General features: G+C 43.9%; 1 protein-coding gene across 1 annotated transcript in view; it reads left to right on the top strand.

Moving 5' to 3' along the window:
- The window catches only part of LOC141126959 (phosphatidylinositol-3,5-bisphosphate 3-phosphatase MTMR2-like), a 90,535-nt gene that overhangs the window by 56,342 nt on the left and 14,372 nt on the right, over positions 1 to 19,821 (top strand). The window contains exons 12-14 of the mRNA XM_073613043.1: positions 2,484 to 2,579; positions 4,860 to 4,973; positions 14,417 to 14,593. Of these exons, the coding sequence (XP_073469144.1) occupies positions 2,484 to 2,579; positions 4,860 to 4,973; positions 14,417 to 14,593 (387 nt within the window). The remainder of the gene's footprint in view (positions 1 to 2,483; positions 2,580 to 4,859; positions 4,974 to 14,416; positions 14,594 to 19,821) is intronic.

Here is a 19,821-nt window from a genome sequence, read left to right as displayed (position 1 = left end):
ATGTTATTGCCCAGGGTAACATACATTGCACTAAGTACATGGCAAATTTAGAAACCAGCTTGTCAAGCAAAGCTCAGTAATGCCAGTAATCCTAGCCATTATGTTATTTTTTTTTATAACAGTTTGGCAAATGATATTTGTAAATATGTTCAATAGTCCCCCCCATACCTTGGCATAAAATGTGAATAATGTAAGTGCTTTGTCATTTTCCAGCTTAGGACAATGAAGGTTTAATCCTTTCACTGCCAGACATGTTTGTGGCTTTTTTTACACACGTTTAAAAAAATCATTTTAGGCCTGAAGATTAGCTAAAACCCCAAAACAATAATTTTCTGAAAGCTGAGACCCTGGAGAATAAAATAGTGGTAGGTGGGTGGTGCACTTCCAGGTGTTCGTGAAAATGATAGGGCTGCTTAGTTGCTGTCATCTGAAAGATAAGAGATATACACACACTCCAGGCTGCCACAGCACCTCTTCTACCACATGTTGGTGGCAGTAAAAGTGTTCATTTTAATCTATAGTCTGTTAAAGCCTGATGCCACCTTTTTGCTACAGTTAAAAAAATAAAATTTAATAATAAAAATAATAAAAGCAGCTTTCACTGCAAATCTCACCCTTCTCCGGGAAGCTTCAATGCTACAGGTGTCAGGGCGAATCCTCTACTAGGTTGAATGACACCCAGCAGGGGCGGACTGACAACTCATCGGGCCCTCAGGCAATAGGAGATCATAGGGACCCTCTGTGTCCCTGCCACACTCAAGCCTCACTGCCCACATTACATACGTTCACCCCTACCCCCTTTAGCTGCAGAGGCAGCAGCTCAGGATGTACACTTGCTGCAGCAGGAATTATATTCCCTGTTGCTTTTGGTGGGTGATCGCGATCCATTCAAGTAGGAGAGGGGGGTCCCCTGGGATGAGGACAGATGGGGGTCCCCTGGGATGAGGACAGATGGGGGTCCCCTGGGATGAGGACAGATGGGGGTCCCCTGGGATGAGGACAGATGGGGGTCCCCTGGGATGAGGACAGATGAGGGGGACCCCTTGGATGAGGACGGGGGGGGGGGCCTGGAATATCCATTAACTACGCACAGACCTCAGAGAGCAGAGAGATCAGCGTGGCTCTTGCAGTGTGTGATCTCTCCTCCCTGGCTCCTCCTCCTCCTGTCTGTGTACATCAGAGCCGAGGAGGAGGATCCTCAGTGAGATCTGTGTGCTGTGCAGGCTCATTTGGGAGAGAGAAGCCAGTGTGTCGGCTGCCACAGAGGGGCGATCGATGCGTGAGGCAGCCCGGGCACCCCGCAGGAGATGCGGGGAAGGTGTTTTGAGTGTCCGGCACTAGCGTGCCCCTATCTGGCCAGTTACCGGAGCTCAGTGCTGGAACTTGTTCCAGCACTGGGCTCCGGGATAAACATAGATGCCTTGGAACGGAGGTACACTCATAGGGCCCCCTACTGGCCTCGGGCAGTGCCCGAGTGCCCTAATGGTGAGTCCGCCCCTGACACCCAGCATTGTTTAACCCACTTTCTGAGAGCCAAGGTCATTAAAGACTTACCCACTTAGGCTTACAATGGTTGGTTTTTCTTCACATACATAAAATCTTAATCGAAAAAAAGAAATGTTCTGTAACTGCTTAAAGAGTATTAGGTGGAGTTGGGCTTTAGTATGTTAGTCACTTATGTACCATATATCTAAATCTACAAGTTCATCTAACGCTACCTTTTCCACAGCTTGCCAATGCGGCTATGTTTCTCTTCCATAGATACAGTGAAGGAGTTAGTGTAGCCACCTTAGGAAAGGAGGTGTGTTACTGGACTGATCACAAGGTGAAAATAAAGATAAAAAAAGCTTAAAAAAAATAAAACTAATGCAGCCACCACATCTAAGGTTTTTTAAGCTGCATTATGTTGAGGTTTCTGTTTTTGGGTTTAAATATGCTTTAATGGTGTGCACAAACCTAATGGCACGTGGAAGGAAGTCCCAGACAAAACAGAGCAAACTGGGAGAGCTCCCAAAGGCATGAATGAGAAGTGAGTAAAGTGGAAGGAAGATGTTTCAGGCTGCAATTACGTCTGAATAAAGCATTTATGCCTTTCCTTGCTGAAGAGGCTCCACATTTTGGAGATTTTTATATGTTAAAGGTAAAGGTAGGATTTAGATTAGGAACAGACCTGCAGGAGTTGGAAGAGAGCTGTATTAGTTCTGTGGCAGTATCCACAGCTGATTGGAGTGGTGAGAATTTTCGTGGGAAGCTGTTTTTTTTTTTTTCAGTACAGGTATGGACTTAGTACAGTATTCATATTATTGATCAGATCAGAATACTGTGTAGATTTATGATTTTTTTTTTTTCACTGTGGGTCATTTAAGATTGATTTCAGAGAGATTCAGTACAGTGCCCATTACTTTTTTATTTTATTTAGTATTGATAATAGTTACATCACAATCCTAAATACTTTTTTTTTTTCCTTTTCCCACTGAAGAGAGTTGGCCAATGGCCATGGTAACAAGAACCACGCAGACGCTGACAGGTCCTCGGTGTTCCTGCAGTTTATTGACTGTGTTTGGCAAATGACGAAGCAGGTAAGTTGTTCTGCTCATACAGACTCAAGTTTTAGGGTTACATGTTAAGTACCACCTGTAATGTTGGGCAATGTATACAGGGGTACCTTTTGTAGCAGTGTGGGAACAGGAAACTGACTCAGCCAAAGAATGGCAGTGTGTACATTCATCTGAATGAATGAGATATAAGAAAAAAGACTTAGCTGTGATTAAAAGATGTTTCGTACAAAGAATTAAATGAGCTTAGAAAAATATCATATCACAAGCAATTTAACTTTTTCCTTTTTTTTACTGTGGCAGAAAGATTGATTTCTATATGTTGTTTTCATTTTTATACAGGGAGTGAATGCATTTTTTTGTTTTTTTTTGCCCTTCTTTGTCCAAATTTCGGGGCATTCCAGTGGCAGTTGCTCCATACGGGGCGCAGGGGTCCCGGTCCCTAATCTACATACAGGGTGACGGACGCATGGATTTCAATGGGTTTTTTTTTTTTTAACATGATTGGAGCCTGAGGCTCTAATTGGCTTAAAAAAAGGGTGGGCTCGGGGCGCAGGGCACTGCACCCCGAGCCCACCCACTTGTGTGACATTAGCAAAATAATATTCGCTAATGTCTTCCTGCTTCTCCTCCTGGCCAATCAGGAAATGGGCTGGGAAGAGAAGCAACGCCTGTTGGAGCGGGTCCTCCCAGTCAGAAGCCCGGCAAGTGGCATCGCTGGTGGTGGTGCGAGTGAGGGAGGGGCAGGTTTGTTTGCCCCCCCCCCCCCTCCTAAATATCCAGCACCAGCCACCACTGGGACATTCCCTCTTTTATTTTGTGCAGTAGACACAGCAGGAAGTGAAAGGAAATCTCTCAAAATAGGGGAAAATTCCTTAAAGTGGGAGTAAACTCCCATGCATGACTTTTACCTATAGGTAAGCCTATAGTAAGCCTTACGTATAGGTACAGTAAATATCTCCTAAATGTGCACTGTTTAAGAGATATGTACTTTGGATTTAGCCGGTGACGTCACCCACACATGCGCTTTTGAAGGAACGGCATACTGTGCTATTCCTTCAGAGTCCTGTGCCATGAACAGCAGCTCCCGTGCGCATGCACAGTAGTGACGTCATCGCGGCTTCGACCACTCACAGAGCCGAAGTCCGCGATCCCAGAATGAAGACCGGGTGAAGATGGAAGCAGTGACAGCGCGCCTTTAGCTGACTGGCTTCGTTCGTTCTAAGGTAAGTTTCACATAATATGCTAATATGCAATGCATATTGGCACATTATGTTTTTACCTTGCAGGATTAAAAAAAAAAAAAAAAGTTTTGTTTTTAATTACATTCTAGAGCTTCAGTAATATGTAATGTTAGTAGTGTTCTGACTTTTTATTCTGTGTTTGTGGAGAGAGATCCAAAACTATGCTTTGTTGTATGGCTTTAGGGTCCATTTGATAAAACCTGAGAGACTCTAGGTCAGTGTAGCAACCTGTGAGAGATCTACATAAACAACATTAAAGAGATCAAAGTGTCAGTAACCGTTACCGACCATTTACTGTGTTCATTCAGAAAAGGAGGGGCCAGTAGTGGCCCCTTTCCTCGCTCTTCATCTGAAACGATCCCCTGCAGCAGCTGACGGGAGAGAAAAGGGGGAAAACTGGTAGTGCTATGAGAGGAGGGGATCTGGGGAGCACTTGGGGTAGGGATCCTGGACAGGAGGGGAGGTGGGGGTGGCATTTATTGGAACCAATTCCCTGTATTTTCCTCCTGCAGCAGCTGAATGCTGGCGGGAGATAGAGAAGGAGAAGCCGCCTTTCTGCAGGAGGCAATTACAGGGAATCTGTTCCAGTAAATGCCAAACCTGCTCCTGTCTAGGTCCCAGGGGTCGGCAAGGAAGGGACTTGATCTGTCCTTCATGTGCCCCACGGTCAAAGGGTTAGCACCCCTGGTATGTATGCTTGTTCTGGGTTAGAAACTCAAAATACATTAGTGTTAGAATATGCTATACTGTATATTGTTCAGTATTTCTTATATGGCATAATGACAACACATCCCCAATATTATTTTAGAAAAAAAACTCCCATGATGGATGAGGCTCTTTCTACTAAATCAGGCTGATATACAGCAGAATGCAGAAAGAGGCAAACAACTTTTTTTTTTTTTTTTTTCTATTTTAGGTGTTAGGTCTTGGTCTGCTCAATAACAGCTCTCTTATTGTAGGAAAAACGTTAAAACGTATTCCTCTGTTTCCTCTAGATTGTGGCACTTTGGTCTTTTTCTTTGTGAAGTTTATAAGTAATTTGTGCCGATATTCTCCACAGTTTCCTCATGCATTTGAATTCAATGAACATTTTCTGCTGACTATTCTGGATCACCTTTACAGCTGCTTGTTTGGAACATTCCTGCGTGACAGCGAGCAGCAAAGACTACAAGAGGTAAGTCCCCTAAGACGGTCCTCTCTGACTATAGTCATATTGATGGAATTGTTTCCTAACTTTATTAAAGTAGGTATTCGTTTATGATGGCTAAAGTTTATGTACCCACTGCTGTGATTTACTGTATCTTATGTACCTCTTCTTTAAAACGGGTATTTACATAGCCCTGACAATTTACTCAGTGCTGTACTTACTGTACATTCACATCAGTCCCTGCCCTCGAGGAGCTTACAATCTATAGTCCCTATCTCCTATACATAATAGAGCCAAATTAGACAGGAGTCAATTAACTTACCAGCATATCTTTAAAGTGTAGAAGGAAACCGGCATACCCAGAGGAAACTCACGCAGGCACAGAAACGACTTGAAAACTACATGCAGATAGTGTCCTGGCTGGGATATTATTATTTTCTAGGAAATACATTGTGCTTATAGGTAGTTAAAGTGTATCTAAACCCAAAAACAAAAACGTTCTATATTGCAGCTTAGCAGTCCTTAGATGTGGTGGCTGCAATAGTTTCCTATTCAGACCTTTTTTTAATTTTTTTTTCACCTGATGATCTTGGCAGTAACCCCCTCCCTGTCCTAGCAAGCCAACATTCAGCTCAAAAAATTTATGGCAGGATCAACAGATTCTTTTAAACTTCTCAAACAGATATAACAAAACATTTTCAATTGCATATTTAACGGGCCAAATGATAGCAAATATCAAATTTCTGGTTTTGGGTTAAGATACTGTATGCTTAAGACATTACTTCACATTACTTCCTCTGGTTGGTTTTATGTATGATTTATTGGTGAAATTATATACTCACATAATGGGGGGGGGGCTATAGTGCCCAATTAGTTTCTATCTTTTTTTTACACACAGCTTGGAAAATGAACATTTAATAGATGATTGGTTGTGCTCCAGTGGAGATAAAGTTTTTCTCAGAAATTTCCCCCAGCACAGTACTGTGCAAAAGTCTTAGGCAGGTGTGAAAAAATGTTTGACATTTTTCTGCACCCCAGTTGCTATGTTTTCATGCATAGGACATGAAAACAAGGCTAAGTGACTCAACTATGCATGAAAACATAGCAACTGGGGTGCAGAAAAATGGCAGCAGGTGCTCTGGACTGATGAGTCAAAATTTGAAATATTTGACTGTAACAGGAGGCAGTTTGTTTACCAAAGGACTGTAAAGCGGTACAATAATGAGTGTGTGTGCAGGCAACAGTCAAGCATGGTGGAGGTTCCTGGTAAGTTTGAGGCTGCATTTCTGCAAATGGAGTTGGAGATTTGGTCAGGATCAATGATGTCCTCAACGATGAGAAACACAGACAGATACTTATCCATCATGCCATACCATCAGGGAGGCGTGCAATTGGGGCAGATGTATTCTGCAACAGGACAATGACCCTAAACATACAGCCAATGTCATTATCCACTTCAGCCCCGGAAGGATTTACCCCCTTCCTGACCAGAGCACTTTTTCCAATTTGGCACTGTGTCACTTTAACTGCTAATTGCGCGATCATGCAATGCTGTACCCAAACGGAATTTGCGTCCTTTTCTTCCCACAAATAGAGCTTTCTTTTGATGGTATTTGATCACCTCTGCCGTTTTTATTTTTTGCGCTATACACGGAAAAAGACCGAAAATTTTGAAAAAAAATGATATTTTCTACTTTTTGTTCTAAAAAAAATCCAATAAACTCAATTTTAGTCATACATTTAGGTCAAAATGTATTTGGCCACATGTCTTTGGTAAAAAAAATGTCAATAAGTGTATATTTATTGGTTTGCGCAAAAGTTATAGCGCCTACAAACTAGGGTACATTTTCTGGAATTTACACAGCCTTTAATTTATGACTGCCTATGTCGTTTCTTGAGGTGCTAAAATGGCAGGGCAGTACAAAACCCCCACAAATGACCCCATTTTGGAAAGTAGACACCCCAAGGAAATTGCTGAGAGGCATTTTGAGCCCATTGAATATTCATTTTTTTTGTCCCAAGTGATTGAATAATGACAAAAAAAAAAAAAAAATTACAAAAAGTTGTCACTAAATGATATATTACTCACACAGGCCATGGGCATATGTGGAATTGCACCCCAAAATACATTTAGCTGCTTCTTCTGAGTATGGGGATACCACATGTGTGGGACTTTTTGGGAGCCTAGCCGCATACGGGGCCCCGAAAACCAATCACTGCCTTCAGGATTTCTAAGGGCGTACATTTTTGATTTTACTCCTCACTACCTATCACAGTTTTGAAGGCCATAAAATGCCCAGATGGCACAAACCCCCCCCCAAATGACCCCATTTTGGAAAGTAGACACCCCAAGCTATTTGCTGAGAGGCATGTTGAGTCCATGGAATATTTTATATTTTGACACAAGTTGCGGGAAAGTGACTATTTATTTATTTATTTATTTATTTTTTGCACAAAGTTGTCACTAAATGATATATTGCTCACACAGGTCATGGGCATATGTGGAATTGCACCCCAAAATACATTCTGCTGCTTCTCTTGAGTACGGGGATACCACATGTGTGGGACTTTTTAGGAGCCTAGCCGCGTACGGGGCCCCGAAAACCAATCACCGCCTTCAGGATTTCTAAGGGTGTACATTTTTGATTTCACTCTTCACTGCCTATCACAGTTTCGGAGGCCATTGAATGCCCAGGTGGCACAAACCCCTCCCCAAATGACCCCATTTTGGAAAGTAGACACCCCAAGCTATTTGCTGAGAGGCATGGTGAGTATTTTGCAGCTCTCATTTGTTTTTGAAAATAAAGAAAGACAAAAAAAAAATTTTTTTTTTCTTTTTTTAATTTTCAAAACTTTGTGACAAAAAGTGAGGTCTGCAAAATACTCACTATACCTCTCAGCAAATAGCTTTGGGTGTCTACTTTCCAAAATGGGGTCATTTGGGGGGGTTTTGTGCCACCTGGGCATTCCATGGCCTCCGAGACTGTGATAGGCAGTGAAGAGTGAAATCAAAAATTTACGCCCTTAGAAAGCCTGAAGGCGGTGCTTGGTTTTCGGGGTCCCATACGCGGCTAGGCTCCCAAAAAGTCTCACACGTGGTATCCCCGTACTCAGGAGAAGCAACAGAATGTATTTTGGGGTGTAATTTCACATATTCCCATGGCATGTTTGAGCAATATATCATTTAGTGACAACTTTGTGCAAAAAAAAAAAAAAAATTTGTCTCTTTCCCGCAACTTGTGTCACAATATAAAATATTCCATGGACTCGACATGCCTCTCAGCAAATAGCTTGGGGTGTCTACTTTCCAAAATGGGGTCATTTGGGGGGTTTGAACTGTCCTGGCATTTTATGCACAACATTTAGAAGCTTATGTCACACATCACCCACTCTTCTAACCACCTGAAGACAAAGCCCTTTCTGACACTTTTTGATTACATGAAAAAATTATTTTTTTTTGCAAGAAAATTACTTTGAACCCCCAAACATTATATATTTTTTTAAAGCAAATGCCCTACAGATTAAAATGGTGGGTGTTTCATTTTTTTTTTTTTTCACACAGTATTTGCGCAGCGATTTTCAAACGCATTTTTTGGGGAAAAAACACACTTTTTTACATTTTAATGCACTAAAACACACTATATTGCCCAAATGTTTGATGAAATAAAAAAGATGATCTTAGGCCGAGTACATGGATACCAAACATGACATGCTTTACAATTGCGCACAAACGTGCAGTGGCAACAAAATAAATACTTTTTTAAAAGCCTTTAAAAGCCTTTACAGGTTACTACTTTAGATTTACAGAGGAGGTCTACTGCTAAAATTACTGCCCTCGATCTGACCGTCGCGGTGATACCTCACATGCATGGTGCAATTGCTGTTTACATTTGACGCCAGACCGACGCTTGCGTTCGCCTTAGCGCGAGAGCAGGGGGGACAGGGGTGCTTTTTTTTTTTTTTCTTTTTTTTCTTTATTATTTTTTTTCTTTTTTATCTTATTTTAAAACTGTTCCTTTCATTTTTTTTTTTTTTTTTTAATCATTTTTATTGTTATCTCAGGGAATGTAAATATCCCCTATGATAGCAATAGGTAGTGACAGGTACTCTTTTTTGAAAAAATTGGGGTCTATTAGACCCTAGATTTCTCCTCTGCCCTCAAAGCATCTGACCACACCAAGATCGGTGTGATAAAATGCTTCCCCAATTTCCCAATGGCGCTATTTACATCCGGCGAAATCTAAGTCATAAAATGCTCGTAGCTTCCGGTTCCTTAGGCCATAGAGATGTTTGGAGCCACTCTGGTCTCTGATCAGCTCTATGGTCAGCTGGCTGAATCACCGGCTGCATTCTCAGGTTCCCTGTTGAGACAGGAGAGCCAGAGAAAAACACGGAAGACGGTGGGGGGGGGGTATTCTCTCCCACTGCTTGTAAAAGCAGTCTAGAGGCTATTTAGGCACTAGGATTGCTTTTACATGAAAGCCGACCGCTGGCTGAAAAGAATGATACCAAGATACCTAAACCTGCAAGCATCATTCTGGTATAACCACTCAAAGTCGTGAATGGTGTACCTGAAGACAAAAAAATGGTTAACAATAAAGCACAGTAAACGGTAAAGTATAAAAAATTGCATACCTGAAAAGCAAACATGATAAAACATAATAACAATAAAACATTGCAGAATAGAATACAGTAAAAAAGAGCAGAACAATAGAGAGAGAGAATAGAGAGAGAACAATAAAACGACAACTATTATTTTTTATTTTATATTTTTGTTTGTGTTTTTTTTTTTTTTTTTTTTTACACTTTTTTTGTAACTAACTTTTATAACTGCAACCGGTTCCAGGTTCGGGTCTCTCAAAATGCGATGGCATCTTGGGAGACCCTGTGAAAGTGTGTCCTAGTCTGTGCAATGCTGTACCCTACGCTAATACTCAACTAGTGAATGGTAGCGTTCAAAACATTGACCAATGCAAAGACCAGGATTGTCAGGACAGGAGGGACAATAATAGCGGGTGTCACACCTATATCCGCGCTTGCTGCAGACACGACATCTTTTTTGGGGGGGTTCGTTGGGTAGGGGTACTCGGGAGGACATAAAAATGCCTCTCATGCAGCCGACTGCATTTGGTTGGGGATGTGAATGGGGGAAGTACGGGCGCTGCAGAAGTGGTGGGTTCCCAATTAGGATTGGCGAATGCAGCAGGAAGGGCATTATGGGCACGACGGGCCTGTGTTTGTCTTTTTGGTGGCAGCGGGACACTATTTGTGCTTGCCACCTCACCAGCTTGAACTGCACTTATGGGACTCGCCACGTCACCAAGTGTTACTGCAGTGCTGGTTTGACAACGACCGGGGTGTACTAGGCCGCTGGCGCTTGCCAGTTCACCAAAACGCTACCAAAAAAACTGTTAACGATCGCAGGGATCAGGCCTGACTCTGCAAACGCTGCAGTTATGCGTTTAGTGTTTTGTAAGTGACAGTGATCGATCGATACTGCACTTGGGTGGGCTGGGCTAGGCCGGGCGCAGGTGCTAGCAGGTATCTGGGCTGATCCCGCTAACACTGCGTTTTTGGGAACCCTAAACTGCTGGGGACGCTAGTATAGATCTGATCGGATCAGATATTGATCCGTTCAGATACTATACCACTAAGGGAGGCGTATGCTGCGTGCGTGGGTGTTAGCGGTACTGGCGCTAATCTGACGCTGCCTGGGGCGACGCATATCACCGCCGGGCGATCGGGGGGCTAAACCTTTATTCGGTAATAAACGGCGGGTTCCCTGACACTATAAAAAATAAACGAACTAACCAGCGTCACCCGTAACGGTTATACGGTGATCAGTGGTGAAAGGGTTAACTAGGGGGCAATCAAGGGGTTAAAACATTTATTAGGTAGTATATGGGGGTCCCTGTCGCTATAAAACGCTGACGGCGAACCTAAATATTTACGTCCTTAACTAGCGTCACCAGCGACACTAATACAGCGATCAGAAAAATGATCGCTTAGCGACACTGGTGACGGGGGGTGATCAAGGGGTTAAAACTTTATTAGGGGGGGTTAGGGGGGGTATCCTAGACCTAAAGGGGGCTAATACTCACTGCCCTAACACTGTAACTGTCACTAACTGACACCAATACAGTAATCAGAAAAAAAAAAAAAAAAACCTGCTTGGTGTCAGTTGGTGACGGGGGGGGGGGGGGGGGGTGATGGGGGGGGATCGGGGTGTTTTATGTGCCTGGCATGTTCTACTGTGTGTGTGTGTGTGTGTGTGTGTGTGTGTAGTGTTGTGCACTCACATTACAGTCTTCTCTCCTCGGCCCGGAACGGAAAATACCGAGCCGAGGAGAGATGACATCATTTCCTCTGCCTCTGTGTACAATACAGAGGCAGGGAAATGATCCCATTGGCTGGGAGCGATCGCGGGGGGGGGGGGCCACGAATGGATGGCCTCCCCCTCACCACCGATCGCCGGGGGAGATTTGCCAACCGCCGCAGGCACCGGGGGGGGGGGTCCGATCGGACCCCCCACCCGCGGGCAGGCAAGGACGTACAGGTAAGCCCTTTTGCCTGCCCGTGCCGCTCTGTCGACGTACATCGTCGTGCGGCGGTCGGCAACTGGTTAAGAACTATCTTCAGTGTAAAGAAGAACAAGGAGTCCTGGAAGTGATGGTTTGACCCCCACAGAGCCCTGATTTCAACATTAACGAATCTGTCTGAAATTACATGAAGAGACAGAAGGATCTGAGGCAGCCTACATGCACAGAAGATCTGTGGTTAGTTCTCCAAGATGTTTAGAACAACCTACCTGCCGAGTTCCTTCAAAAACTGTGTGTATGTGTACCTAGAAGTAAAGGTGCACCGAAATGAAAATTCAAGATTCACTTGGCCGAGACCGAAACTGAAAATTACAGTTTTAAAATTATATATATATATTTTTATATATGATTGTATTATATTCGACTTTTTTAAAATAATATAATGAATTTAAATGAATATGAATTTAGTGACGGTCATTATCTGCACCTTTAGCGCAAGAAAAGTTCAAGAAAAATGCATCCCTTTAAATTCTATGTATGTCTTCACACTGGTCCGCGTTGCACTTCCGTTGTGGTGTTAAAAATCTTGCTTGCTGCATTTTTGGCCAGTTAAAAACGCACCAAAAATGCACCTCCTCGTTAAAATGCATTAAAAATGCAGCAAGAGGGCATCAATAACGCACCTGTGTTAGATTTGTTGCCATTTTTGAGTCACGTGACCTATAAAAACCACACTGTAAGCACGGTAAAATCGCGTGTGTTTTCGGAGCTATTATCGGCACCTTTTTCTCTATCGGCTAAATGCCAATAACTCTTTTTTCGGCTGATAATTTTCAGCGGCCGAAATTTCGGTGCATTTTTACCTAGAAGAATTGCTGCTGTTTTGAAGGCAAAGGGTGGTCACACCAAATATTGATTTGATTTGGATTTCTTTTGTGTTCATTTACTTTCCATTTTGTTAATTCATAAACATAAACTATTTCCACTTCTATTTCTGAAAGCATTCTTGATTTATAGCATTTTTTCACACCTTCCCTAAAACGTTTGCACAGTACTGTATGTACATTGGCAAATTTAAGTACCTCTTGGGTGGATTTGATTTAAATCACTAGTAAAAAGGCTTGATTTAGATCATAATTTTTAAAGAGCAACTGTCATCTCTGTCCCGCAGTGGCTCCTCCTCTGACCCGCTGTTGACTTACCGACAGTCCCATTCACTTTAATGGGACGGCTGGTGATGTGGCAGTGACACAACAAGGTGAGGTACGTGGCGGCAGCAGGTGAGTGAATGCCCGTTAACAGGCGCTGCCATGATGGATCTGAAATGACAGGTGCTCTTTAAATGCAAGGACTCGTTCTTGCTGGTAGTTTGAATCCTTAATATTTGCCAACAAAATGAAGGTTTCCTATTTAGAATAATAAGCTGTCAGGTCAGTAAAACAGCGATATAAGAACCGATTCAATTATACAGTTTGTAGTGTACATAGATTTGCAAAACAATGGGATAAAGGAATATTCCTGAACTTTGGTTTATCTCATTGTTACTGTGAAACTGTACATCAATGCAGTGCATGTTATCTCAGCTTGCAGAGCTTGGATTCATTGAATGAGTTTACCAAAAATGTAAATATTGCAGCATATACAGCCTCATGCTACACAACAAAGCTCCATTTCATGCTGAATAAACTAAATTATTAATTTATCTTAAATAGAAAACCAGATTTTTAGTTTTTCACTCCAAAAGCATTTTATTAAAATAAATTTGATACAGATCAAAAAAATCGGTCCAAATCAAAAAAATCTGTTTTTTTTTTTTTTAACTCATTGATTTATATCCACCCTGAGTGTACAGCTTGTATAACAGTGTAAATTTGCTGTCCCCTCAAAATAACTCAACACGCAGCCATTAACCACTTTACATCCCGGTTATAGTCAAATGACCTCCGCAGATGGGATCTCCCATCCTGGGCGGGCGTCATATGACGTCCTCAGCTTCCCGCAAGTATAGAGGTTGTGCGTGCGCCGCCGCATCACTGAGGAGACGATGAGCGCGCCCGGCGGCCGTAATACCCACCGGCCACCCACGATCGCTCATGACAGAGCAGGAACGGGGATCTGTGTGTGTAAACAAACCGCTGTATGGTCTTGGCCACCGTGCTGCAGCTCAGTTTCAGCGTCTTGACAATCTTCTTATAGCCTAGGCCATCTTTATGTAGAGCAACATTTTTTTTTCAGATCCTCAGAGAGTTCTTTGCCATGAGGTGCCATGTTGAACTTCCAGTGACCAGTATGAAAGAGTGAGAGCAATAACCCCAAATTTAACACACCTGCTCCCCATTCACACCGGAGACCTTGTAACACATGACATTGGGAAGGGAAAATCTTTAATTGGGCCCAATTTGGACATTTTCACTTAGGGGTGTACTCACTTTTGTTGCCAGCGGATTAGACATTAATGGCTGTGTGTTGAGTTTTTTTGAGGGGACAGAAAATTTACACTGTTATACAAGCTGTACACTCACTACTTTACATTGTAGCAAAGTGTAATTTCTTCAGTGTTGTCACATGAAAAGATATAATAAAATATTTAGGGGTGTACTCACTTTTGTAAGATACTGTACATACACATACTAGGGCCAATTTAGACAGGAGTCAATAAACTGGAGTACCCGGAGGAAACCCATGCAGGCACAGGGAAAACATGCAAACTCCAGGCAGGTAGTGACCTGGTTGGGATTCGAACTGACAACCCTAGCACTACTAGGTAGAAGTGCTAACCACTTAGCCACTGTGCTTGCCTGTACAAATCCTTTGCCAACTGAAACCATTAAACTGTATGTATTTAGCTGCTTGCCTAGAGTTCAGCGTTAAGTTAAAATGTGGACCTCACAGTTATTCATCTTAATTTTCTTTTGTTGTGTCTGAATTTAGTCCGTTCTGGAAGAGTCTGTCTCCTTGTGGTCATACATTAACAGCCAACTTGAAGACTTTACTAATCCACTGTTTGTGGATTACTCTGACCACGTCTTGTACCCGGTGACCAGCACTAGGCAGCTGCAGCTCTGGGCAGAATATTACATAAGGTGGAACCCAAGGACTAAGCCGCATGTACGTATGTACTATTTTTTTTGGTCTTATGCAAAGTTTAGAAAACGCCTGTCAAATTGCATGTTTGGGTGGTTTTGTTATCATTGAAACCATTTAACAAACAATCTAACAAAACATTTGCAGTGTTTCTTGATAAGATTAGCACAGGGTATACTATTTCCTTATCATACATCACAGAACACCGAGTTAGGCTAATATTCATTACCTACTGGGTTATACGCCATCTCTATGTGAATGGACACTGGTAGACAAAGTCTTAGACAGGAAGTCTGCCCCTATATAACCCCTCCCATACAGGAAGTACTTCAGTTTTTTTTTACCAGTGTCTGCAAGGTGGATGGGCACGTTTGTTGAACTGTCGGAGCTCCAAGACTTTAGTGCCAAAAACGGTTCTTAAATGAATCAAGGCATTGACCGATCGGATCCATTTGAAGAAAAGCTTTTATGCCTAAATGGTACCCGAGCCTTGCAAAGAAGACGCAAGGATCCTGCGAGGTTTTGCCTCTAATGCGACCCTCGGGCGCTCGACACTGTGTAGTGGAATCCTGGACACCACAGAGCTAAGGCATTCCTGCAGGGTGCTGTACAGATCCAAGGGAGTGGACCTTAAAACATGAAAGGGTACCCAGTCCTTGAAGGACCCCAAGTGACGGAACCCGCTGTGATGGGTGAAGATTGGGCTCTTCATTTCTAAGGCTGCCCTGCGCCCGGTCGGGTAAGTGAAACTCCCTTATTTACTTATGGTGGGGTGCCCCTGTGATTGTAACAATGTCAAGCTAGCTAGAGGCTGGACACCTGTGTGCGGTGACCACAGGGGGAGAGTTTGGGCTAGCTGTGGGTGTTTGCTAAGAGTACCTTTTTTCCTGTTGTCTTGGCTGTTTTCTCTTATGGCTGGTCCACGCATGAGCGTGCGCCATTGCGCATCTTGGTTCACCAAAGTGCGCGAATGTTCGTGGCTGTTTGGCGGCCATGGCGCACGCAGCTTTTCCACAGGCATTGTGCGCACATGAAGCTGCGCATGCGCCATAGCCTAATATTGGTGCGCAGATTTGCGTCCTATGCCAATACTGCCACGCCAATTTGCTGGGACCACGCATGTATGCTCAGAAGTCCCAGCGCACAGCCAGCTTATTTAAGCTGAGTATTGCAGACATGCGGTGCTTCCAGGGGACAGCTGTGGGACACAGACCAGGCTCTGAACCAGTCATTTTTCAGTGGTTCATTTCTCCTTACCCGGGTCATGTGAGTGACCAGGAGTTGCTTGGCAGGCTAAGGTGCTTAGCAGGATTGTTACATAGGGGCTTGTTGAGCTCTATTAAAGGGTCTTCCTTCTGGGGTGTGTAAATACTAAACCCAGGTACTCCCTTTTTTGTGGCTTGCAATGGCTTCAAAAAAGTGGAGCAGGACTAACACTACAGGGAAGGGCACATCTATGTCGTCAGTAGCTCCTGAGGAGCCTAGTTGAAACCCTGGTGTTGTATCCCCTGAAAGACCAGAGGCTTCCGGGCAATCTGAGCCGCTGTGCCTGTCTGGTATGGTATGGTGCCTACATTCAACGCTGCTGCTTCAGCCTTTATCACCAGGGATGACCTGTCCTCAGCCCTAGCTGGGTTAGAGGACAGGATTGCTGGCATAATTGCCTCTATCTCGCAGGATGGTAAGAACCGTGACAGATCCCCCTCCTCTGAGCCTCCTATCTTGGAGCAGGAATGGGTTAAGGATGGGGAAGAGCTAAAGGCCAAGGATTCTGTGAAGGGCCTGGCAGATGAGTCTGCTTCTGAGCAATCTGGGCCAGATGATGTCTAGTTGGTATCAGCCTCTCAGTCGCAAAGGCTTTTGATCCAGACTCTTACCGAGATGGTTCATTTTGCCTTTAAGTTGCCTCCTGCAGAGGTTTCTGATCCCCCTTGGTTCTCTTTGGGGTCCCTGAGGCCTCCTCAGGCCGCACAGGCTTTCCCCTTACACCCACTATTGGAACAGGTGGTGTATGCTGATTGGGGACATCCTGACAGGATTTTCGTTCTTCCTAAGAGGTTTTCCCTTTTATATCCCATGGAGGAATCAGGTCAGACGGCCTGACAGGCCTAACCAGGAGGATGGTCCTGCTGAAAGCAGAGAATATATACCTCAAATGTTTTGTTTTGATGTTGATGCCTTGAAGGATTCAATGCAGCAGGTTTCTCGTTTGGCTCTCCTGTCTGTACACATATGCAGACTTTTGTGGCTTAAGAACTGGTCAGCCGAGCTTCCTTGCAAGAAGTTATTGGCAGGGTTCCCCTTTCATGAGGAACGTTTGGTGATGATTTGGACAAATATGTCCAAAAGATTTCCAGAGGGATGCGCTCTCTACTTCCTGTGAAGAGAAGGACCAGACCTCCCTCGTTTAAAACCTCAGGGACCGCTTCTTCAGGTGTCTCAGCGCCAAGGCAGTTCCACTGTCAACAGGGCGCTAGAGCCGGGGGGCAAGTCACAGGGCCAGAAGAAACCCTGGGTCCAAAACTCTTCTAAACCTGGCACCAAGCCCTCCTTTTGAGGAAACGCCCCCACTCTATCGGGTGGGGGGGAAGGCTACTGCACTTTGCGGACATTTGGAGAACAATGGTTCACGACGAGTGGGTCACCTCGACAGTATCCCGCGGTTACAAGCTCCCCCTCAGAGGTTTCTGAGACCCAGCGTTCCCGCGGATCCTCCAAAGAGAAATTTATTGTTTCAGGCACTAGATCATAATGAGAGTGATTTATATAGGTTCCTGTATCCAAAAGAGACGCAGGGTTTTATTTGAACCCGTCGGCGGTTCATATCCCAGGGGTAGAGAACTGGAAGGCAGATTATCTCAGCCGCCAGCAGATCTGCAAGGGGGAATGGTCCCTACACCCGAGGGTGTTCCAGGAAATTTGCCAGCATTGGGGATGGCCAGATGTCAATCTTTTGGCATCCAGGTTCAACAACAAACTAGTTTGTGTCCCGAACAAGGGATCCCCTGGCAATCGGACCAGATGATCTGGTAGCTCCATGGAGCCATTACTCCCTGGTTTATGCTTTACCCCGATCCCTCTCCTTCCACATTTTGTTGCGCAGGATTCGGTGAGAGGGGGTTCCAGTCGTTCCTGGAGATTGTGAGATTGGCAACAGCCGGGCCATGGATGCTTCCACGCTGCCTCGATCTACTATCTCAAGGTCCTATATTCCACCCCAATTTACAGTCTCTAAATTTGATAGGCATGGTTATTGAAGCCAGGGTGCTGAAGGATCGTGTCATCTCGGGACTAGTGGTGTCTACCCTAGTGGATGCTAGGAAAGTGGTCACTAGGAACATCTATTATCTATTATAAGGTCTGGGAGGCTTAGTGTGAAGCCAGAAAATGGCATCCTCGGAAATACTTGATTGGGAGAATTCTCACTCTATTCTACAGTCGGCTGTAGAAATCAGATTTGCTTTGAGTACAATCGGAGGTCAGATTTCGGCCGTCCAAAGGCCTTTAGCATCCCATTCACTGGTCCCAACCTTTATGCATGGGGCAACTCATTTGCTACCCCCTATTAGGTCACCTATGTGTCTTTCGGACTTGAACTTGGTGCTGTCTGTGTTACAGAAACAACAATTTGAGCCTATCAAGTAAATGCTGTCACGCAAGCTAGCCTTCCTGATGGCCATCACCTCGGCTAGAAGGGTGTCGGAATTGGTGGCCCTTTCATGTAGGGAAGAAGTCACGTGATGACGTAACGCGTAGGGAGTGGCCGTAGAGACTGAGCGATACCAGGAAGTGATGTGAGAGCGGTGCTCAGACACCTTAGCAACTGTTTATGCCCATTTCTTTTTTATCATTGTAAGAGTCCATTTTAAACCTTATAATAAAATTTGTGTATTCTAACCTTACTACACTATTGGGGCTTTTTTTCTCTCTCTCTTCCACCCTTGTTTGCTGCCGTCCCCCCGTTTTGCGGAGGATACGAGGTATAAGAAGACGTTGGATGTGCAGTAATATCTGAGAGATTTGGTGGACGAAGGAGAGGACCCCCTGGTGGTGGAAATAAATATAACGGATGACATTTATATTTATGGTTATATGCTGACACTTTGGCTAATTGCAATTTCACTTATGTTGGCACGGAGGACCCCCTAGTGGTGGAAGTTGAAATAACGTCAAACAACGGACTTTAGATCACCAATATATGCAGTTTTGAACAGTGTATGAAGGTGAGGGCTCTGTGACCAATACTTGTGGGCTTTTTTCAACCCCCTTTTTTTTTTTTTTTTAACCCCTACTTGTGCATCTTATCAGACATTCAAATCCCTTCTTTATAATACTGTTTGTGGATAAAAACTTTTTATCTTTTTGATAATGTGGTCAAGAGACTGAACATACTCTAAATCACCTGCCCTGGCTTTGTTTGAATATATACTTTTTATTTTTAACACTATGTACACTAATTTAACCATTTAGTAAGCTTTGACGCTTTAATGATCTATTAATTGAATGATTATTTTATTTGATATTACACTTTTACACTGTAGCGCGGAATCACTTTTATAATCATACCTAATTCTTCACCACGACAAGGTGGTGTTGCATCCTATTTCATCCTTCTTGCCAAAGGTGGTGTCGGCCTTTCATTTAAATCAGGACATTGTTTTGCCTGGCTTTTTTCTCTCAGCCTCGTTTGGCGGAAGAGAGATAACTGCATTCCTTGGACGTCGTTCGGGCAGTCAGAGTTTATTTGTCTAGATCTGTGGAAATTTGAGGATCAGACTCCTTTTTTGTTTTACCAGAAGGGGCAGGCAACTTCCAAAGCTTCCATTGCCAATTGGGTCTGCCAGTTGGTCATTCAGGCCTTTGGTCTGAAACGTAAGGCTCCTCCCTTTAGGGTGAGAGCGCATTCTACCAGGGGTGTAGGAACCTCCTGGGCTTTTTTCGGCATCAAGTATCTGTGGCTCAGATTTGTAAGGCTGCTACCTGGTCTTCAGTGCATACGTGCACGCGATTTTATCAGGTAGATGTTAGAGCAGCCGAAGATTCGCCTTTTGGCTGTAGTGTACTACTGGCTGCCGTTTAAAGTCTGATGGCTATTTTTGTTTGGCAGGGTGTCTCCCTCCCCTCAAGGATATTGCTCTGGGATGTCCCAGTAGGTAATGAATATTAGCCTAACTCTGTGTCCCGTGATGTATGATAAAGAAAATAGTATTTTTTTCGTCATGCTTGCCAGTAAAATCCCATACATCACAGGA

This window comes from Aquarana catesbeiana, linkage group LG02, assembly GCF_042186555.1.
Source record: "Aquarana catesbeiana isolate 2022-GZ linkage group LG02, ASM4218655v1, whole genome shotgun sequence".
Taxonomy (NCBI): Eukaryota; Metazoa; Chordata; class Amphibia; order Anura; family Ranidae; genus Aquarana; species Aquarana catesbeiana.
The sequence above is the reverse complement of the archived record's forward strand: the minus strand, read 5'-3'. Positions and strand labels throughout refer to the sequence as shown.